Source organism: Scheffersomyces xylosifermentans (genome assembly GCF_036884685.1).
Source record: "Scheffersomyces xylosifermentans strain CBS 12540 chromosome Unknown RJT20scaffold_2, whole genome shotgun sequence".
Lineage (NCBI taxonomy): Eukaryota > Fungi > Ascomycota > Pichiomycetes > Serinales > Debaryomycetaceae > Scheffersomyces > Scheffersomyces xylosifermentans.
The window spans coordinates 1143487-1166475 of NW_027042940.1; the positions used below are offsets into that span (position 1 = coordinate 1143487).

A 22989-nucleotide genomic window follows, 5' to 3' on the forward strand; every position below is an offset into this window, starting at 1 on the left:
GCCGTGTTGATATGTATTAATTTGTATTTGTGTTTGTTTATAGTATTGCCTTGCTGTGAAACCCCTGCGGTGCCGATCCCCCTCATGTACTGGGCTCATTCTCCTTGTCATCTGGCTCCCATCACTTACTCTACTACAACCACCCCTCCTCCCTCCTCCCTCCTCTATTGCCTTGATTCTTCTGTGTGGCATGTATGTTCCATATCTGTATTAATGCGTCTGCAGCTCTGCATAAGAATTAGTTCTCCTTCGGTATACCCGTCCCAAAATGTGTTTAATTGTAATAACAGTAGATCAGTTTTCTGGATCAGAATGGATTAATTGGGTTAGGGTCGCCTTTAATTCGTGCCGGAGGATGACGTTGGCGATGGCGATGTGGTTATTGATGTTTTAACAGGAATGGTAGTTTTGGAAGTTTTTTTCTTATTTTTTTTTATATTGTTTCCTTATCGGTTGTTTGGTGGTGTCCCTCCAACGCAGTTCGAAGTTGGGTTGTATTGCGATCAGGCAATGATACAAGTGATCTTGTAAGGGCAAATTGTAGATCAGAAGGTGTTACGCGGGACATTGAGAGGGAGAGGGTATCAAACAAAACAACACTAACACGAACATGGCTGCCCTTGGCTGCAGCAATGAATAAAATAATGGATGAATAAATAAATATGAAGAAATAAGAACAATGGATATACGCCTTCAAAAGTAATTAATAACCCTGGATAATATGCTATATGGTATAAGGTACCATTTATTATGGGATAATACAGTGGATCCGATGCATGAATTATAGAATAGAATGAATTAGTGTAATTTAACACATTACACCCCCACCAGCCGTTCGTTCCACTAGCCACGAAGTGCCATTGGAGACTGGACTGACGACAATGATCTTTGATACACAACTCTTGATGTGTCTGGTCTGATCTCTTTGATTACTCTGATCTTGTAGTTAGAGTATGTAGTAATAGTAATTCTCCAAATTTGTATACAATAGTTTAATTAAATAGTATTACACTCTTATCCACCCACACACACTGGTATTTACTCCCTCTCACTCTATCTTTCTCTCTCCGAACCGTCAACTGCAAAACACCATCGTGTATCTGTATCTCTACACGTTATATTCTGAAACACATTGCTAAATCATCAAATTGCTCAATCAACACATTGCTGCAACACATAACGAACCACTTTAAAACGATTAAAACAGACACACACTCTCTCTCGTCTCGTCTCTACACGAGGACTGTTTTCTCTATCCCCTTTCTCCTTGCATGTCTTTAAGGAACTCATTTTCTGACCCTGTCCCTGTCTCTATCACTGTCTGTATGTTTATCACTGTCTCTCTCTGGCTGTCTCTCTATCTCGATCTCTACCTCTATCTCTCTGTCTCTCTGGCTGTCTTTATTGACTCACACCCAATGACTCACTCAATCTACCATTGACTCAGTCAGTTAGTTATCTCCATCTCTCAATCTCCCTCTATCCCTCTCTCACTCACTCACTCATCTGTCTCTTCGCGTATTCTACCCGAACCCTTATCCCTGAATAGTTTACTCCTTCCGTGATTAGGGTTAATCTTACCATATTACCATATACCATAGTATACCAGATACCATACATTACCATACATTACCTCCATATACTACCTTGTATAACCAGATATTACCTTATATTACCTTCTATAACCAGTTATTACCAGTTATTACCTTATACTACACACTTAATACACACCACACTCCCGTACCACATCCTCTCTCTCTCTCACCCACACGGAAATCCCAAAACCCCCTAACCGCTGCTCCCTTGTTTTTTACCTTCTTCGCTTTGGTTTCCTTTCTTTTCGGTGTTGTTCCCTTTCCTGTTTCTGATGTTTTCTGATTGTTTGTCTCTTTTCTCTTTTCCTTTTTCTCTTCTCTCTTTTGCTTCCTGATTCCTGATTTCCTTTATCCTAATTCCTAAATACCCAGTTCTTCTTCTTCCTGGTTTAAGCTTTTGGCTCTTTTTCTACAAGCACTTTTCTTTTCCTTGTTGCTTGCTACTGGTGGCTCATCCTATTCGTATTAGGAATCTCTCCGTCTCACTAGTTTTCTTCTTCCCAGTGAATCCTCAATCGTCGTCACTGACCAAACATTCCACCACCACAATCAGGTCTGCCCTTTTATAGAACCATCTCTCTCCTCATCTAGTATACCATCACAAGATCCCCTACTACACTCACATTTCCCGGAAAATGTCCTCCTACTACACCTACACTATCGAATGGTACGTACCCACCCCTTGGCTCCTACAATCCCTCACTTGCCGTTGCTTGCTGTTTGGTTGTGGCTCTTATCAGCCCTGGTGATCCCGTCTTATCGCGATTTTTCACACATCTGACACGGATAAGAAATGGTTCCACCATGGTGGAATGGCGGTTTTTGATGCTGAAAATGTGCTGCAAACTGTCTACATGGGTCTGAAATGGCTTGTTTAGTACCGTGGACCGGTCAAATCAGCGAAATCGCCTCGGGATCAATTCAAATATCCCCATCACGTCTTCGTTGAGATCACCTTTTATCGTTATCGCTTATCGGAACAAGGAACAATGATCAAAACTCGTGGTGATTGTGATACTGATAGTGAATTACCCGATCTCGTCTCTTCATCACAGCAGCAACGTTTCGGGAACGGAACCGACCTCATTGAGTTATCCAACTCATACCTTCTCTCCCATTAACACTTACTAACATGCTCCGTCTAGGCCTTCCGTGGACACTAACCAGATCCAGTCCATTCAGATCACCGGATCCTTCGACAACTGGGCCAGATCTCTCCCAGCCAAGACGTCGTTTGAAGACGGCTATAAGCAAGTCGTCAAGGTCGACTCCCGCCAGAAGCTTGTGTTCAAGTTCGTTATCAACGGCAATGACTGGGTCACCAACAACCACTACAAGATCGAACACGACGACAGTGGCATATCCAACAACGTTATTGAAGCCGCCGAGTTGACCGAGTTCCATGAGTTTGAAGAGGAGCCGGAGCCTGTTCAACCAGTCCCACTTGTTGCTACTACCGAGGAACCGGTAATCACTAAGGCTACTACGGATGAAGTCGTCTCCGAGAAAGCTGCTCCAGAGGCTACCGAAGAGACTGCTCCTTCAGTTGCTGACACGAAGACTGCTCCTTCAGTTGCTAAGACCAAGTCTTCAGTAGTTCCCGAGCAGAAGACGACTCCTTTGGTTGCTGAAACAAAGACTCCATTGGCCCCTGAACCTTCAGCTGTGGCTGAACCAAAGGCTTCCAAGACTCTTGAACCAGCCTTAGTTGCTTCTGTTCTTCCCGTTGCTCCAGTCGCTGTTAACTCTCCAGTTCCCGTTGAGGAGGAGCCCGTTCCCTCCAAAGATGTTCCCGTTATCGTCTCGCCAGCAGCTCCCAAGGCCACTGAAGATGACATCCTCTCGGATTTGGACGATGCGCCCAAGGACCACCTTACCCAAGTGCTTACTTCATCATCGTCGTTTGCAGCCGTTTCAATCCCGAGTTCTCACGACGACGCTAACGATTTTGAGCATCTTGCTAGCAGCAAAGACACTCCAGTGGCTGGTACTTCTAACCACGACGATGTTGACGTTGACGATCAGTTCAATACTCCTACTAACTCGTTATTCAACTCCACGGTCTTGAACCAGTCGGCCCATGTGACTCCCAACTCGGTCAAGGGTGGAAACTCTACAGCTGATACCTCCATCATCAACTCAAGAAACCTGTCTTTTGCTGGTGGAAACAAGCCTAACTTATTGTCGCAGAACTCCGATGCAACTTTGAATAACACCAAAGCCGAGACTGAAGCTTCGGAACCTGTTAAGAAGAACGACAAGGACGTAGTAGAGATCTTGAAGGCCCCTGGTGGATATCCACCTTCTCCTGAGAGAACTGCTTCGTCTACTCCTACCAAGGAAGCCGCTGGAAAGAGAGATACTCTTATCTCGAGGTTCAAGGGCTTGTTCAAGTACTAAGAGTCATGTTAGATCATCTTTTTAAAGTACTTCGGTACCTCAGAGTTGAAATTGTTTATAAACTGACGAAATGATATGGAGTCATTCTCTGGTTACCATTTGGTATCATTTTTTCACTTATTGCAGATCATTCGTCCTTATGGTGCTGTAATTAAGTCATTTTCTGATCTTATCGTGACTTTAGTCCGACTTCCTGCCTATCAAACATATTACAGCGGTTCTTGTCTCACCATCGGGGGCTTTCGCTTGCTATCAATCAAATCATCTTCATTTTCTCTTTCCAAAATGCCAGTCTGTCTTTAAAATCACCAACTCCATTTTTCTGATTGTTCACTTCTGACTAATTTGTAATATGTTCTTTATTTGCAGCTTTCTCCGGCTCTTCTGTGAGTTATTGAAATCGTTTATTTATTTTCCTTTTCTACTTTGATTGATTTGATTGTATATTTAATTTCATGGTTGGTAAGTTATAAATATATATGCCTTGACTGTGTAACTTTTTAAGTAATATTCATAACTGGGGTATGTGCTAGACAAACAACCAAATAGCCCATTACGACACATTTTGATTGGTGGTACAACTATAATCTAATGGACTGCTACAGGTGAATACTATACTTTGATCTGATAGAATTCCCGTCTACGACTTCATCTGCAGTTTGCGTTGTACATTAAGCTTGTATTATGTATCATTAGTTTACCCATCAAATCCCCACTGAAAACTAAGATAAAAGATAATATAAATGGCAGCTAAATGTGGTTCATTGGGCTATGATTCAGATGCTTCATCTCCATTTATAGATAAATGAAGGAAATGAACGTCACATTCGGCATTTCGTTCACAATGCAATTCTTGTGCTCTACAAGAAGAAAGAATGCCTTGGTCTTCATTTCCCCTCTGATATCTTGTCTTCTTCTTCGTTACTTTCTCAACCTATCTAGTTCTTCTTTTTCTTCTTGTTCTTCTTCTTGTTCTTGGAGTTACCAGTACCAGCCTTAGGAGCTGCACTTGGTACTGGAGTTCCAGCACGACTACCATCATCTGGGCTTTCGATTCCAGCAGCTGAAGCTGCGGCAACGGCAGCCGGTGCCGTTTCCTCTTCTTCTTCATACTTTACATTACTCATCACACTGGCTAAACCATCAACATGTTGCTGTGGAGCATCCGTTTTGGTGACGACATTGACACCTCTTGGGCCAATGAATGCTAATAAACGAGACAATTCCTTGATCTTAAAGGTATTGTACTTGATGCATTTGCCGGAATTAGGCTCAAATAACTTGAAATGAACGGCATTGGTGGCAGTCTTCTTGTTGCTAGCCGGTTTTGTCACCTTGACGTCGGACTTGCTCTGTTTCTTCTTACGTTCTACGTTGGTGTAAGTTATAGAAAGACTCGTAGAACTAGGGTACGAGGCTAGTAAACTTGATGCGACTTCTATGAAAGCTTCGAGATTTGATACCCTGGGCATGACTAGATCTATACAATGTTATTAATACTATCTATAAGTCACTTTTGACCTTCAAAACCTGCCCTTATACTCCTTCTCCCCATAGTTAAGAAATCACAATGCTTCCAAATTTGAAAATTTTGTGGACGGATCGATATTGCTGGTTAGCTGTGCATAAGTGCATATTGTTGTACTTCTTTGATCGGGGTTTCTACAGGTTGAGATATGCAATGGACCAATTGCGACCAGTTTTTTGCTGGTTACTTATATTAGTAGTAGTAAGTGATAGTGACGATGGAGGTTGTTGAATGGAATCATTCTGGTAGAAGATGTTGGTATATACAAAAATGAGAGTGGGAAACGATATATATGTATATATATACATATATATAGTAGTAATGTGAAAGAAAAGGAATTCCAGCGGGAAAAAGATCATGTTGCTAATGTACATTATATAGAATTTGGGGCTGTTGAGGGCGTAGAATGAAGTGTAAGATGGGCATGGAGAGGAAGGACAATGGATTGATGTGGTCCAATTCGTTTGTCTTCGTTATTGTCAGCGAAACACCTAATTAAGAGCGTCCGGTCCATCGGCGTTCTTATCTGTATCTCGTAGCAGGTCCCTTCTCTCTTCTAGCCTCCAACTTGGCCTGGCGTTTAGTCTTACCGGAATCAGTTGTCGAGTCGTCTGGACCAGAGTTTGCAGCTGCAGCAGAGGCTGCTGGCTTCAGCTTCCGCAAAAATGGGGCAGCAAATCCAAAGAGCTTGTAACCAGCATAGCCTGGAATAACCAAGTAGAGCAACCACACGTAATTCGTGCCGAAAATCACCATTAGTATGTCCAACAACCAGGTGACGTATATCACATCGAAGAAATACTCATATAAACCCTCATGGTGGATATCTTCGCCCGATCTGATGAGCTTATTGTTGTGGTAAGTTGGCCTTCCGCTCTTTTCAATGGTGTATTGAAAGAACCACGAAGGCAAAGAGAAGAGAACCCAAGGTTTGTAGTTCTTGGGGCGTTGGACGAAATACACTATCAAGAGCGTAAGTACATTTATAACTCCCGATATGATGTGTAGTTGGTTCAACGTTGTGGTATTGGCCTGAGCCAATTTCTTAGAACTTTGCGATGCCATTACTCAATTTCAACAGATACCGATAAAGATCTTCTATCGCTGATCTCCTACAGAATTGCTTGGCTTATTGTACTTTTATATACTCTTCTCTACTCCATATACCTCTCTTTTCAGTTTGCTTCGAGCTTTTGTTGGAGAAGAGCCGGCGGCTGTGTGCAGGCCCTGAGTTAGGTACGGATTCCCATAGTTAAGACTAATTGCCGCAAAGCGAACAGAAGAAGCCAGCCGATGCGGTAATATAACCGAGAAGAAGAAAGAAGGTCATGACGAATGGGGGAACACTACGGAGGTAGGAACGGGTGGGTAAAATCGGTTGAAACAAGAGTTGCAAATCTGGGGAGAACCATAATCAAGGAAGCATGACGTGGAGAAAACCCACTTTCAGGGTTCTGTTGAGTCTGGGGTTTGCTATCCGTCAAAGTAGCTAGCCGTATTTCTCCACTCCGTCAAAATACACCATTTTTTAGACACGAACCCTCGTAAATGGGAACACGCTTTAGTGTTTATGTAGTTGTGTCACGTGACCATGGCAAAAATAGTTTAACCGCCTCTACATTCAAAATAATATTAATAGTCCGGTGATTTAAGTTTTTCGGGATAAATGTCGTATGTCGTCGGGATTCTAAACACTACAATAGCTATTGGTTATCAATAAATGTCGTACTAAGACTATGTATACATGGCAAACAACAGAATAAATAGAGAGGTCAACGGCAAGGGGTGAAGCCACCAAGATGTAATTACACTTGGGATAAGCCTCTCTCGATGTGGTTAGCAACCATATCAGTTCTAATTTCTTAATTTTTCTTGATGTTCTCCTTTGGTACCTGGATGGGCGCGATGTACTTGGCAATGACCTTGCCTTTGAACCAGCCGTTGTATACCTGGGTCAATGTTGGGTTGTTAAATCTAGCCAAAAGCTGAACTACGCGCAAATCGAACTGCTCGATTACCAACTTGGTGTATTGGTTGGAATCGTATCTGAACTTGACAAATACCAATGTCACTCCAGCCACAAATGCCTTGACGACAATGTATAAAATGTCGCGCTGGAGCAACAAGTTGATAAGCACCGAAGGTACCAACAGCACGACATTTAATACCAAAAGCATGATTTCAGCATTGGCGGCCACAAGAAGAGCTTGTTGGTTGTAGCTGATGGTGAATTGGTTGATAACCCCATTCAAATGCTGCTTTGTTTGTGGATTTGGAACAACAATACTCAACAAGTTGTTCTGGAAGTATGTGAGAATATGGAACACAGCGAAGATAATAAACGAGTAAAGGGAACCCGATACGACGCCGATTTTGAAGCTGGACAAGTAAAATACAAGTGCAAGAACAAAGTATTGCACGTTTTCGTCTCTGATCAACCTTACAGCTGAAATGGTGCTTGTCTTTCTCAAGTAGATTTGCTTGATGACAATTATGTAGGTGATAAGGATGGCGAGAAGAGCAAAACGATAGTAACGCAACGATGCTCTAGGACTGAAGAACGACGTGAACGTAGTCACCACGAAAAAGAGCACTGCAAGAACATGGCCCAAGAACCAGTAGAATTGCTGAGTTGTAGCTAATTTCGTCAATTGTTGTGCTGGCGTCACCACTTGTCTGGTAGTAGCTGGAGGCATAATGCAAAAAAGGAGTAGGAGTGGATGGTAGGTAGATTAATGGAGGTTTCGGGTCCTAACGGGCTTATTTGGACGGCGATGCTAAGAGAAAATGGGCTTGGAATTCCTGCCAGTTGTGCTGTATACTTCTATATGTACTGGCTATGTGTCCACTTGTTCGTGTGATCTGCCAATGATGAAAAATACTTCCTACAACTTAAATTGCCTTGCCATGGACTTATGTGTGAAAAGGGATTTCTCCTATTGCAATGTCGATTTTTCGGTCACGTGATCTCGGAGTGCGTTGATGTGCAGGTATTTTTGTTTGGACGCCACTTTTTTCCGGGAAAGGAGGCGGCAGTGCGGCGCAAAAATATTGCTCCGAAAAGGACGGGTGCATTGATTTTTTTTGCATCCGATTGGTCATAGTGGAGGTGTATAAGTGTATAGATGGTAGATTACAAGGTATAAAATGTGCTCTAAACATATATTGACATTTAAATATAAAAGATTAAGTCCAATGATTCCGTAAGGTCTTCTTCTAAGGAAAGAAGTCGTCAATAGACGGTATAGGTATTATTAGTTCATTAGGATGTAGAAGTGAAAGTAAAGGGTGGTCGTTATACTGATCAATAAAACGACCATATTGGCGCCTAGTTGCTGTGATGGTCACAACGACGTCTCAAAACACACACATGGGGAAAGAAAAGGTCTTGGCAATTGCAATCGCTAAAAAACCGTATTTGAAAATTAATCATCACAATTCCCCTTATTCATATTTTCTTTACTCGTCTACTGGGACACCGTTTGGAGCAACAGCAGTGTCACCACTGTGTCTTGGGGTCTCACCTACTTCCTTCTCTGGGTCCTCGACAGCTTCGTTCTTCTTGAAGTGCCATCCTTTGCTGAAAGATTCGTTGTCGAGGTTCTTGATGGCGGACCAAGTCAAAATGATTGGAAGAACTAAGAAGTTGATAAGATCAAGAATACCATACCAGACAGCTTCAGAGTCTGGTTGAATTTGGTTACCACCCTCGGAAACACCCCATGCAATTGGGTAAAGAATCCAAATGAAGGTGCTGAAGAAAATGGCAATGAGTGGAAGCTTTGTTGGACTGTGTTTCCATGCTTGAAGACCGTTGATGAAGATGTATATTTGTCCGAGCAAAAGAGCTGCAACAGCAAAACTGAAGTAACCCCACTTGTAAGTGGAAACAATCAAGGTACCGATTAACAAGGCCAAGACCAAAACCCACAAAGCTAAGATCTTAATAATCCAACCTTGGAAGAAGCTAATCAATCTGGTGAGCAAGTCCCCTTCGCTGAAGGCAGAACGGGTAGTAAGCTCAATCAACAATAAAACCCATGGGAAACCTAAGAAGTAACTGATCCACTTAGAGTAGAAAATCTGTCTGAATCCAAGATTTTGGGAGGTAGTGACACCGTGGAATTCCACTGGAGCACCAGCGTAACCCAAGTTGGAGGCCATGGTAAAGTAAGCGACAGACATGATGGTGTGAAGGAAGATTGGAACGACCAATAATGTCTTCTTTAATCCCTTTTGACTCGAGTTGGTCAAAGCATATGCCACGACGTGGAAAAGGGCTGATACACCGAATAAACAGAAGACGGTCCAGAGCCAACTTGAACCATGGCTAGTGATGTGGATATCGACTGCGAGGTTCATGGAGTTGACCTCCATGACGTCGTTACGCTTGAAAAACTCAATTGCTGCGTTCATTGTAAGTAGTTGTTGCAAATATTTTTCCTATTTGAGAATGTAGTACAAAACTGGATGATGAATTAACTTCTACATTTTCTGGGAATAGGGGTAAATGTCCACTCTATATATACCCCTATTTTCCCAGCTTAGGTCGTCTTAGTCCGAGGTGTTGATGTTTCCGAATTTCCCATTGCTCCGAAGAGTTTGACATCGTCACATTTCCTACTCTAGTATTACGATGTTTCGTTTCTCCCTCTCTTAGTAAAACGTCAGGGTGCAAAAAACTCTTCCTGCAGAATTACCGATACAAAAAGGTATGATGCAATGCTTGATTAGTTATTTGTTTAGTTTCTTCCTGAAACAGGAATGGGGTGTATAACTGCCGGATGGTACGTCGGCGTTTAATATCGTGTAGGTTAGGAGGGTATTAAGTTAAGTAGTGTGAGTTTTCACTTTGTGGTGCCATTTGTATTCCTGTTTGGGCTAAACCTGTATGTTATAGCTTCTATGTAAGCCTACAGAAGATATGCAGAACCTCCCGTAAGCATGATTGAACCTTTAACGAGCTGTCAATAACCTGGAAATAATGTTAGCTAACCCCTTCTAACAGTAATAAGCTATAGGTGGGCCCACTGGAAAGTTTTCTTTGAGCGACAACAAGTTAGCCAACTATTGGTTCCAGCCGAAATATAGACCGAAATGGAATATTAAAGAACGCAAAGGTGTTTTGTGATTGTAAGCACTCCATTGAGTCTGTCATTTATCCTGCGTCTTTCCCCTTCCTCGTATTCATGTATTGATGTTTTGTTATGTGTAGTTGACATATGTGCTTAGTAGATGGATTTACAAGAAATTGCGTGCAACGGTATGTTTCATGAGAATTACCTGACTTCTTTCATCAAGATAAAAAACAACGCAAAACCCTAGACATGGGCTAACCCCTACAGTAGCTTTAGTAGTTTATTATTATATTGAACCTATATAATTAGTAGATAACTAGTAGATAACTAATTATAGCATAAAGTGCGTCATTTAAACAAAAAACGTAGAATATACATATTCCGAAAGAAAACTGTTTCATACAAGAAATATTAGAAACAGCCGACTGCAAATATGACATATTGTATAAGTAGATTATTAAAAGTTTGAATTAAAATTAAAGAATGGGTCGCTATTTCGATTGGTCAAAATACAACCATATTAGGGCAATGTTGTGGTGATGTTCACAACAAAGAGTCAAGAAACACAAACATGGGGAAAGAAGCGGTCCCGACAAGTAAACTTATCGTGAACTATAATTGAAAATTAATCATCACATTTCCCTAATTCAAGTGAATGTGTTTAAACAACCTGCTCATCGGTTGGAACACCAACTGGTGCGACAGCAGTATCACCACTGTGTCTTGGGGTCTCACCAATTTCCTTCTCAGGGTCAGCTTGGCTTCTTCTGACATTGAAGATCCAAACCTTGCTGAAGTACTCGTTGTCAACATGGTAGAAGTTAATCCAAGTTAAAGCGAGAGGAACAACCAAGAAAGTGATAAGATCAAGAATACCGTAGAAGACGGCTTCAGAGTCAGGTTGGATCTTGTTACCACCCTCAGAAAGACCCCAAGCGATTGGGTAAAGGATCCAGACAAGCAAGTCGAAGTATACAACAAGAATACCAGTTCTAGAAGTAGTCAATCTCCAAGCATTAAAGGAGTTGATGAAAATGTAAACTTCAGCAAACAAAAGAGCAGCGACAGCAAATGTGAAGTATCCCCACTTGTAGGTTGACTCGATCAAGCTACCGATTAATAAGCCCAAAACAAATACTGATGTTGCTAAAATCTTTGTGAATAAACCTTGGAATAAGGCAATTAATCTGCCGAAAAAGTCACCTTCGTTGAAGAATTCAGCATCGTGGGTGGTGACCTCAATGATCATCATAAGCCATGGCCAACTCAAGAAGTAGGCAATGTACTTAGCATAGAAGATTTGTCTAACACCGATGTCTTCACTAGTAGTCACATGGGAGAATTCTGTTGGAGTTCCAGTGTAACCTAAGTTGGAGGCCATGGTGAAATAAGCAACAGCCAAAATCGAGTAGATGCAGAGTGGAACGACCAATAAGGTCTTCTTCAAACCCTTCTTGTGAGAGCTAGTAAAGCCATATGCGAAAATATGGGCAACTGCAAAAAAGGCAAACAAACTGAAGACGGTCCAAAGCCAACTTGAACCATGGTCTGTAATGTGGATGTCAATTGCTGAACGAATTGGGTTAATTTCCAAAGCGGTGTTACGCTTAGTAAAGTCGATTGCAGTCATTGTAATTGATTGAGTTGTTGCAAATGTGTTTCCTATTTGAGTATGTTGTACAAAACTGTTAAATAGAGAAGAATGTGTCTACAGATCTCTCCATCCCAATACGAATAGGGGTAGATAGCCACCCTATATATACCCCTATTTCCCAGGAAGAGAGATTCCTCCTTTCCGTCGTGACCATCTTTTAAAATCCCTTGCGCAAACAAGCATAACACAGTCACCACCAATAACCCACACTTGTTACCATTACTAATTCACTCGTTCTCTTTCTTTCCACACAGCGTCAGGAAGGTCAGGATGCAAAAAAATCCCTCCTGCACAATCCCGGAAACTTATGCGAAAATGCATGATGCAGCAGTTGATCATTTATTTTTTGCTTTGTTCCTTAAACTGTAGAGCAAACGGATGATCTATCGGCATGTTGACAGGAGTGTAGCTGTAGAGTATGTATGCATGGAGAGGTTCCAATATGCTTGCATATTTAGATGTCATTAGTATTCCGTTTGGAGTGAACTAAGTACGCTATATGGTAGTATGTAAAGCCTCTGTGAACGGTGGCAAGTGCCATGGCAGGTGCGTATTTGCATCTGTAATGTAGAGAATCTGGGTCGAGAATCTGAGATAATTTTGATCATCGACTCGGGGAATGATGAGCCATTTGACCCATTACCTTTGAAGAGGGATTTTTGTGGTTGGGGAAATCGCAATTATCCAATTTTCTTGTAACCGGTCAAAGACCGAAAAAGAACATCATAGAACGCAAACCGTGTCCGGAGACGTCAGTAGTGCTTGAGTCTGTCATTATTCTGCGTCATTCCCCCACCCCCTCTTATAATTGAGTAGGTTGACATGTACTTGATAGTAGTTTTGAATACAGTAAATGACTTGACCCCAAGTTTAAAAAATACGGCAGAACCGGGTTCAATATTACAATGAACTTCACCCCATGTTAGATTGAAAGTTTATTTTACTATGAGCTATCTACTTAGTTATAACTAATCACCGGACGGATTCCGTCAGAGAAAGAATGGAATAGCCAACCAGAATATCTAAAGAGTTAGAGCCCTCGGGTATTCAGGGTTAGCGGTTTCCGTTCTGTCGAATCATAAGCACATTTATCCAATTGCTACCTCTTGGCCTGTCTTCAAACGACTGATAACTTCCTTATTAATGTCACCCGATGCATTGCAGATTGAGCACTTTAACCTTTTGGAAAAGTAGAAGGGTAACACGGGAATGAAGAACAAGGTGATACAGTTGATTGTTCTAATAGCGTGAGCAGAGCGGTTATGACACCGAGAGCAATAGCAGGCAATGTTGCCCACGTCTGGCAACGGCTTGTTGAACTCCTTAACTAGAGAATGTGTTAATACTGAGTTTCTAGAAGTTGTTTGCTGTCTTTTGGAACCAAAAAGAAGACGGCAGTTCCAATTTTTCCGTAAATCAATCTTTAGAATCTGTTCATTCTGTGCCCCACATGACTCACGGAGTCGACGGATACTTACTTCCTACGAGAAAGAACATGAAATCCATGGCTTCTCGGAATAGATAGATTTAAAACCAAAGGTGGTACAAGAATTAAAGGGTTATTGACGCTTGCGGCTAGTCGAAATCCTATTGATTGGTAAGCTTGGTGCCAATATCTGATAATCTTCCTAAATTTTTATCTTGGCAGTGAAGGCTTGGTCCTAAGAGATGAGAAGGCTGGGAACGAAGTCAATTTGGATAATAATACTAAGTACCTAAGAAGCGTATCATAAAATATATACTATTCCCTATTCCTAGTGAATATTATCTACTGGATTGCGTTTATTATTTTGTGTTTCATTTCGGGACATTGCCCTAGAGATTGTTCCGACATTGTACAGCCGAGTTTGCTCAAGTGTGCTTGATGACTGCGAGATGGTGGATAGAGACATCGAATATACAATAGAAAGAAGAACTACATGTACATTTGCTTCTGAAAACGCATAAGTACTTCAATTTTACGTGATATGATAATGAGATCTTTTGACGTAGGAATCATTGCAGTTTGTAGTCAATGGCGGCAATGGCCGGATTCCTGATTACTAGAGGTTTAAATTCGTTCCTAGACACTTGTAAAAGTCAGGAGCTTTAGAAATGGGAGCATAAATTCCGATGACAACCTCACATGGACTTTGACGATGACCAAGAGTTAAAATCCGAGTTCTCTAGGATTCTATGCACAAGTTCTGTATCACATTGAAGTACTGGAAGTATCAAGGGCAAACCAATAGTTGTCATAATGACTGTCGTACCCTCCACGTGATTAGGGTGCAAATTCGTATCCTCAAATGTGGGGCGTTAGCAGCTAATTAGAACGAACATCACCGCCAGAGATTCCCTCCTTTCGTTAGAATTTAAAAGTTAGAATTCAAAGTTATCCTTTTTTCTTTAGTGAGTTCTGTCAATGACTCCAAATCATCACTGACTTGTTTCTGACGCGGGAATACATTATGCTCCATCTTGTAGATGGTTTTGTTCTTCGATGATAAGCCCCCAAGCACAAAGCAATGCCTTTCGGTAGAAGTACATGCGCAAGCAAATGCGAGGCTACCTCACGGCCGAAGCTGGTACAAGCCTTACTGTCTTCGGGATACGTATGCTATAAACAGCTCGTAAATGTCTGTGGTCATTGAAATCGGTCCGAAGCGAGACAACCTTTGAACTTTCTGGGAGCCAGTTTCCAGAAGACATTTCCCGTGACGGATCAGATGACGTACAACCTAGTACTTCGGATAATCACTTTTCCACTGAAAACAACTCACAATTCTTGGATGAAGATAATGGTCTGCTGTTCAAATCTCTAAAGAACATTTGGCATTTCTTGTTCCTTTTTCGGAGACATCGGTGTAGATTTACTTTAGTTTGTCCTGAAAGAATGGTTGCAGTGATTTGGACCATCAGTGGTTACCAGTAACGGTAAGTTAAATGGTTGTGTATAGTACGCGACAAATTGCAAAAAAGCAAATTTTTATCGTGGCTACTAAGGGCGAGTGTTTAGAGAGGAACAGGGTTTTAAAATAGCATATTAATTTATTGATTTATTGATTTATTAATATTCTATTGGATTGTATGATCCTCTGGTTGGTGGGTTGGTGAGTTTGTAAGAGAGTCGGTTGGAAGAGGCCAGGCAAAAATTTCCACCCTTCTGAGATTATAATAGTTAATTTAGCATTTCTTAATAACCACTACAAATTAACACCATTCCATCTACCGCAGCTTTTCCTCTCCACTATACTAAGTTTTTTCCCTCCCAGCTCCAGCTCCAACCTGGTTGCAGCTTCTCTCGCCGTAAATCCACCTCCACAAGCGCGGTGCTTAGAAAAAAAAAGCTGATCCAAAACAACCCGCCCTGACACTTGCCTCACTGCGGCAACGAACAAAACTTATCCTAACAACCATCCCGCGAGCGCGCCTAAAATCCCAAGCTCTCGCAAAACTCCAATCTCTCGCAAAACTCATCATATCTGCATCACTAAATCCCGCTAATTTCTTATTCGGTGTCCCCAAAATCTCTCCCTACACACTCTAAATCTCTCACCATCCCACCGCCATTTACCACGGTGCAGGCCAAAGCCGCCCATCAAAAATGGGCAATATCTCCAGAACAAGAAACGGATGCTAACATCATATTCACATTTGTAGACACGGCTCTCTCCAACACACACCAGTGGTCGGAAAACGGCAAAAAATAGCTGAAATTAACCCTGTGGTGTCCATAATCACCGGTCTCCCGCTTTTGCTCTAACTGCCCACTGTCATGAAGTTCTCTCACTCGCTTCAGTTCAACGCAGTGCCTGAGTGGCTGTCAAAGTACATCGCCTACACCACACTCAAGAAACTCATCTACTCGCTTCAAAGAGACAATCTCAGAAGAAGACACGAAGCTGTCACATCCCAGGATGAAGATCTCGAAGCAGGAAACCATCTCATGGCTGATGATGCTAACAGAGCTTCATACGGTACAACAGCTGACTCGGAATCACCAACAACAGTGTTCTTGGCAGCACTTGACGCTGAGCTCAAGAAGATCGACGAATTTTACCAGATACAAGAAGGGTTCATTTTCAAGAGCATAGATGAAATTGTAGTGGATATTGAAAACTTCGAGCACGAACTCGATGGTTCAGCAATCCTCGGTGGAAAGAACCAATTCCTCTCTACCCAAAGAGCTGCTAGACTTAGAGCTGCACTGGATGTATCTAATGAAAACTATATCACTAACACTACGGATCAAGATACAGAATTTACTCAACCAGAGGAAGATGATGATGATGACGATGAGGAAGATGCCTTGATGAGAGACTTCGCAGGTAACGACCAAGCTGATAGAGGCAGAAAAAAGTCATCTGCAAGCCTTGGACAAGGACACCAATTAACTCACACCCGTTCTATTGATGAATACCTTAAGTCGCCAAAATCTTCTAAAACTTGGAACAATTTGAATAATGCTGCTTCCAGTTCAAACCTCCCACCACAGCTTATTCTTCTTAGTGAAAGTAGAATCATCCTCAGAAAGCGTATCATTGGACTCTTCACTACTCTCTCTGAATTGAAATCTTATATCGAACTTAACCAGACAGGTTTCAAGAAAGCATTGAAGAAGTTTGACAAATCCTTGGATACAAAGATAAAGGATGACTTCTTGACAAATCTCCCAAAAAAGTCATATATTTTCAGAGAAACTACGATAGCTCGTGTGGAAGACCGTCTACAGTCGCTCACTAGACTTTATGCGCTTGTTTGCAACCACGGAAATGACTTGGAAACCGCCAAGTCAGAACTTTCTATCCATTTGCGTGAACACGTTGTTTGGGAAAGAAATACCGTCTGGAGAGATATGATCGGTTTGGAAAGAAAGACCTATGCAGCAAACTCGAAGATGATCTCAGGTGCAGATCGTCTCAGAAACGAAAAGAGAGCAGAAGATGGTGGTAAATTGGAAGGAGATAGCCAGTTAACTCATAATTTCAACATCTCCTTCAAAAACCCAACGATTCTCAAGCTCGTTATCATTTTCGCTGTAACTGTTACACTTATTAATGTGTCTCCGTTTGAAGACAGAGCCCAAAAGAATTGTTTCGCATTACTTATCTGTGCTTCGCTTCTTTGGGCCACTGAAGCAATTCCCTTATTTGTTACATCCCTTGTTGTACCATTACTTATTGTCAATTTACGAGTGTTAAAGAATGATGATGGAAGTGACATGGATTCTGTTGACTCCTCGAAGTTCATTTTGTCTACAATGTGGAACTCGGTCATTCTTTTATTACTTGGTGGTTTCACCTTGGCAGCTGCATTGTCCAAATACCATATTGCCAAATTGATTTCCACTTGGATATTATCCAAAGCAGGAACCAATCCATCGGTGGTACTTCTTACTATAATGGGTGTAGCCTTATTTGCTTCTATGTGGGTCTCGAATGTGGCTGCGCCTGTTCTTTGTTTCTCTCTTATCCAACCCCTCTTGAGAACCTTACCAAAGGGTTCAAAATTCATCAATGCTCTTATTCTAGGAATCGCCCTTGCTTCCAATGTTGGAGGTATGGCTTCTCCAATTGCCTCACCGCAGAATATGATTGCCATTGGTGCAATGGATCCACAGCCTTCATGGGGACAATGGTTCGTTATTGCTCTTCCTGTGTGTATCTTATCGTTACTTCTCATCTGGGTTTTCCTTTTGGTCACATTTAACTGTAACTCCAAGAACACACACTTAGTACCTATCAGAACCATTGACGACAAATTTTCTGGTGTGCAGTGGTTTATCATCTCGGTTTCAGTGCTTACCATTTTGCTTTGGTGTGTCGCATCACGTCTTACTGGCATCTTCGGTGAAATGGGTATTATTGCACTTATTCCAATAATTCTCTTCTTTGGCTCTGGTTTGTTATCTACAGAAGATTTCAATAACTACCCTTGGAATATTGTTGTGTTAGCCATGGGTGGTACTGCTCTTGGTAAGGCTGTTGCTTCTTCTGGTTTGTTGGCCACAATTGCCATTGCCATCCAGAAGGAAGTGGAAGATTTCTCCCTTTTTGGTGTGACCCTCACATTTGGTCTTTTAATTTTGACCATGGCCACATTTGTATCACATACTGTTGCTGCTCTTATCATCATTCCTTTGGTTAGCGAAATCGGTAACAACATGGAAGAACCACATCCACGTCTTCTCATCATGGCAAGTGCCTTATTGTGTTCTGCAGCCATGGGATTGCCAACGTCTGGTTTCCCTAACGTAACAGCCATCTGTATGGCAGATGAGTTTGGTAAGCCATACTTGACAGTTGGAACCTTCATCACGAGAGGTGTGCCAAGTTCGATAATTGCCTATGCTATTATTGTCTCCATTGGCTATGCCACGATGATGTTGATCAACTTCTAGATAGAACAGGCTGAGGTTCTATGTTGCAACATCGTTGCAATTTCACGGCCACTGTGTGCAAAGCATGGAGGTTTACTCAGTACTCATTCTCATTGATATATATAATACCCTAATAAAATATTACGTATACCCCGCCATAATTATTAATATTGAAGTAGAATGATTTCTTCGTTTCATTATATTGGCTATCTGGACACAAAGAAGAAAGATTTGCAGTCGTTCATTTTTTCATTAAAAAGATTGCTTATTACACTCTATAGATTCTTCGTATTTAATTCGGATTCCACAGCAATGCTGATGGCTCCCTTAGGCTAGACGACCGTTTAAGCTCCGGGGAGAATGGAGAAGCAAAGATTGGCTTACAATCGACCATTGGTGGCCCCAATGTGAATTTCGCGTATTACTGTACCATAATGAACATCTGTAAACGGAATCACTCACGCTTAATTATACTCAGAATAATACCAAAATTCCAGAATAGTATTCCAATAATAACAAAAATTGTTTGATTTTTTTGCAGTAAGATGTTGCTTTAAGATAATTCAAGTTATTTGTTTGTTTGAGATTAACAGAAGACGCCGGAATGCTATATATGCAAGGGTTCATGTATTTAAAGTCAATTATTCTGACACACACTCTTTCTTTCTCCAATTTGTACGAGTTGACCCCGTAGACCATTTCATTTATTATCTTTTGTCATTGTTTTACCTGTTTGCCCTTTTTAGCTTTTATTTCTGCATATTTCTACATATTTTGACAAATTTCTCTAAATAATATCTTTCATAAGAACTTCTCAAAGGCAACAGAGTCTGCAACAGTTAAACTACCACGGGCCAGTACACGAAAGCAACCGCCATAATAATCTCCCTCACTTTCCTCGACCAATAACAACCAGCTACTCCCCTATTATCTCCAACTCCCAAGAAAAGAAAACCAATCTCACTCGCAAATAATCTCCAATAATCTCCAAAAAAAAACCAATAATCTCCAAAAGTTTCCAAAAGTCTCCGAACATCTCCAACAATAATTTCAACAATACATAAGAATTACAACCACCATTCTCCAACGTACTATAAACTTACGCCCCACTTTTTTTCGCAACCCCTCGTTTGCCTATCTCTCTCCAATTTCTTACTCACTTAACTAACTCTCTCTATCTCTCTCTCTCCATTATACTCACTCCCCACCCCCCTCTCCAATTTTTGTCCCTCACCTTCCCCCCCAACCCTTCTATTATTTCTACCAACACTTCCCTCTATCAACACTACCCTCTATCAACACTACTCTCTACCATCTCCCCCCTTCACCAACACTTCCCTCCCCCTCATTCCCTCCCCCATTTTCTTTGCAGCATTCTTCTCTTCTCTTCTCTTCTCTTCTCTTCTCTTCTCTTCTCTTCTCTTCTCTCCAATCTCACCCCGGCTTCCTGCCCCGGCTTCCGTGCGGCATCCGTACCTGGCTTCCGTGCGCTTCCACACCTCTACCGCAGTAATTGCCCCTGCCTTAGCTGTCCTTCTCTCAGTAAAAAGGCAAGTCCAGTTCTACCGATAATTCATTAAGAGGCGGCGGGTAAAACTCACTAATTCTTCTACCGGGAACAAACGGTCTATCCCAACATTGTTTTCCCTAGAAAAACATCTAATTCTTCCGAGATCAACACCTGTTGGCCCCATCGCTTCTGGATGAGTATTTGGCAGCAGCTCAATACCTGGATAGCCGACCAAGACATCGCTAGTCTCTCTCCTTTTGAGTCCTCTCTCACGCACAACCAAGTTGTTGCAACAGCATCATCCAGTCTTACAAAAGCAGCCAGAGAACCGGCGTTTCCATCGCCATTGCTATATCTTACATCGTCATATAACCAGTTCATCCGAAATTGGAACAGAAAATCGCCCAACCAAAAGAAGTTCCTAATCCTCGAGCTATCGCTATTGGCGTCTATTTCATATTACGTACTATCACCATCATTACCTTGGAACAAAGATAAGATGTTCTCCAAACGTCCCGATAAATACACAACAGGCTTAATCAACTTGCGAAATGACTGCTTTGCTAACTCTTCTATCCAGGCTTACCTGTCGCTTCCGGGATTAACAGATTATCTCAACAAGTTTATCGTCAGCTTCCAGCAGTTTAGCGGTTTCGTAAAAGATCATAATATAAATATAGAAGAGATCATAAAGGAGAGAATGCTGAAAAATAAAGCGGCTGAAAACAGTTCATCCAAGTTCAAGAATTCGAACTCCAAGTTCGATATTCCTTTGCACATAGCGCTTGCCGAAATCCTTAAAAAGCTCCAGGAGACGCAAATGACGTCAAGAACGATAAGTGTATGGACCTTTTTACATGTTGTGGAGGAAATTTTCCATGCCAAGATCTCTCGTTCGCAGCATGACGCTCAAGAGTTGACTCAGCTTATCAATGAGACATTGGAGAATGAAAATTTAAAGATTAGAGGTCTCTTTAAGCATGTTAGAACTAACTTGCACCTTATGTTGGGATCATCTAGCGTAGGACCGGAGCACTACACCCTATTAGACAAAATCCAGGTACCAGACTTTCCGTTCTCTGGTTTGACTCTTAGTCAACTTAAATGCTTAAAGTGTCAAGGTGTATCCACTCCAAACTTTGCACCATTCTTAATGGTCACATTAAATACCCCAGAGAAATCATTCACTGACATAGAAACTCTTATCGGTGAAAGCGAAAATGAAACTATTGAGGGTTACCAGTGTTTGAGGTGTTGCATCAACACTGTTGTCGAAAATGAAGCATATATGAAGAGAAACGTCAGTGAGGATGAAGAAAAATTCCTTAAGGAGGTCCGCAAATTTCATACGGACCCGAACTTATGCATCAATGATGACTTTCCTAAAGAACTAGATGAATACATCCGTAAATACAACAAAGGGGGTGTTGACGTATCTAAAGTTACTTCCACGGTGGCCCGGAAAACCCTGATCTTGAAACCTCCAAAGATCTTTGGATTGCATCTTTCTCGTTCTAGTTTTGACGGTGTAAATGCGACTAGAAATTCTTGTCGAGTTTCATTCAAGGAGCATTTGACTCTTTCCATTGGTAAAGAATACCATGAAAAGCTCTTACAATTCCAAGCTCAAGCAGAGGCTGAGGAAGATGAGAAGCTTGAAGATAAAGTGTTGACTACTAAAGTTTTAACTACTGATGTTAACGATATGGAAGATGAAGAGGTTCAACGTGGAGATTTCGATGTAAAGGGTTCAGAAGTTGAGGATAACGATGAAGACGTAGGTAATACCACCGAAAATGCTACTAGTGCTGACGAAAAGGAAGCAGAAGACGCTAATGACAGCGATAGTTCCAGCACTTCTACTGAAGAGTCGTTACAGCCATCTGTCAGCACAGCACCAACTTTGCAAAACAGTTCTTCAACCCAGAAGTCTACTTCTGCAACACCACAGACAATTAATAATGCACCAATATCAGATGCCCAGACTGACCATCTAAAAGAGCATTTCAAAAAATTCAAATTCAACGAAAACGACATTTACAAATATAGATTAAAGGCCATGATTAGACATCAAGGCTCGCACACTCAAGGCCATTATGAGTGTTACAAGAAGAAGCCGTTGTACGTAAAAGACAAAGAGGGGAATATCTTCAAGTTATTTCCTGAGGTCATAGATAACTTAACTGGCGATATCACTTACGATGTTACTACAGAAGAACCCCTTTCACCAATAGCTGAAAATTCGGGGTCAACAACAGGAACACCAGTGAGCAGAAAGAACTTGCCGCAATCAATGCACAGTAATCCCAGCAACAACTTAGATACTGCCGCCAATGGAGAGAAGATGGGCAGGACAGACAGTGTGGGTTCAACGGGATCCAATGATCTGAATTTACGTCGCAAGTTGTCCACCATGATGGGTCGCAGACCATCTGTTTTTCAGGCTGATCCTGAACAGGCAGATATAGAGGAGATTGTTCGTTCAGGGCTGGCAACTCCAGCAGAATTGTTAGTGCATGATTTAGAACCAGGAGCTGATTACTTCTCTCCTGAGTTGGCGTCCTCAGCCCTCCGAAAGTCCTTGAGTACAAAGAGCCACCATGATAGAGGCTCGCATACCAACGGCAACGACCACTCAGACAGGGTTAAGATGAAGAAGATTTCTTCAGCCATCAAGTATCCGTACTGGAGGATTAGTGACTCCACCATCTCGGAGGTTTCTCGTGCATCTGTTTTGAGCGAAACAAGCAGTGTGTACATGTTGTATTATGAGAGGGTTGATCGCAAGCAAATCAATCCCCGTTCATTTTAGGACTCTAATCCATAATTATATAGCGTGAGAAGCATTTATTCATTTCCTCTG

The 22989-nt window shown here is 41.7% G+C and overlaps 8 protein-coding genes across 8 annotated transcripts; 3 read left to right on the forward strand and 5 right to left on the reverse strand. All coding sequences in view use genetic code 12, as the record gives it.

Annotated features, from left to right (window-relative positions):
• The first annotated feature begins 1887 nt into the window (after positions 1-1887).
• On the forward strand, positions 1888-4489 carry RJT20DRAFT_125773 (uncharacterized protein). Its single transcript, XM_064916581.1, has 2 exons — positions 1888-2262; positions 2741-4489. The coding sequence occupies exons 1-2, from the start codon at positions 2231-2233 to the stop codon at positions 3993-3995; spliced, it is 1287 nt and encodes a 428-aa protein (XP_064775953.1). The 5' UTR covers positions 1888-2230; the 3' UTR covers positions 3996-4489.
• On the reverse strand, positions 4490-5835 carry RJT20DRAFT_125774 (signal recognition particle subunit). Its single transcript, XM_064916582.1, has one exon. The coding sequence runs from the start codon at positions 5465-5467 to the stop codon at positions 4934-4936; it is 534 nt and encodes a 177-aa protein (XP_064775954.1). The 5' UTR covers positions 5468-5835; the 3' UTR covers positions 4490-4933.
• On the reverse strand, positions 5757-6792 carry RJT20DRAFT_27328 (uncharacterized protein). The gene has a single exon (XM_064919475.1). It carries the CDS (start codon positions 6586-6588, stop codon positions 6046-6048), a length of 543 nt encoding a protein of 180 aa, XP_064775955.1. The 5' UTR covers positions 6589-6792; the 3' UTR covers positions 5757-6045.
• A 369-nt stretch (positions 6793-7161) lies between these two features.
• On the reverse strand, positions 7162-8693 carry RJT20DRAFT_125776 (uncharacterized protein). The gene has a single exon (XM_064916583.1). It carries the CDS (start codon positions 8217-8219, stop codon positions 7386-7388), a length of 834 nt encoding a protein of 277 aa, XP_064775956.1. The 5' UTR covers positions 8220-8693; the 3' UTR covers positions 7162-7385.
• Positions 8694-8982: 289 nt separating this feature from the next.
• Positions 8983-9939, reverse strand: RJT20DRAFT_2438 (opsin family protein; the record flags this gene model as incomplete). The annotated part of the gene is made up of 1 exon (XM_064919354.1): positions 8983-9939. One exon carries the CDS (start codon positions 9937-9939, stop codon positions 8983-8985), a length of 957 nt encoding a protein of 318 aa, XP_064775957.1.
• A 928-nt stretch (positions 9940-10867) lies between these two features.
• On the reverse strand, positions 10868-12325 carry RJT20DRAFT_125778 (opsin family protein). Its single transcript, XM_064916584.1, has one exon. The coding sequence runs from the start codon at positions 12229-12231 to the stop codon at positions 11263-11265; it is 969 nt and encodes a 322-aa protein (XP_064775958.1). The 5' UTR covers positions 12232-12325; the 3' UTR covers positions 10868-11262.
• A 3258-nt stretch (positions 12326-15583) lies between these two features.
• On the forward strand, positions 15584-18781 carry PHO91 (Pho91p). Its single transcript, XM_064919476.1, has one exon. It carries the CDS (start codon positions 16013-16015, stop codon positions 18635-18637), a length of 2625 nt encoding a protein of 874 aa, XP_064775959.1. The 5' UTR covers positions 15584-16012; the 3' UTR covers positions 18638-18781.
• Positions 18782-19991: 1210 nt separating this feature from the next.
• RJT20DRAFT_149392 (putative ubiquitin-specific protease) lies at positions 19992-22938 on the forward strand (the record flags this gene model as incomplete). Its single annotated transcript, XM_064919004.1, has 3 exons — positions 19992-20409; positions 20503-21579; positions 21616-22938. Exons 1-3 carry the CDS (start codon positions 20320-20322, stop codon positions 22936-22938), a joined length of 2490 nt encoding a protein of 829 aa, XP_064775960.1. The 5' UTR covers positions 19992-20319.
• Between the last annotated feature and the right edge of the window lie 51 nt (positions 22939-22989).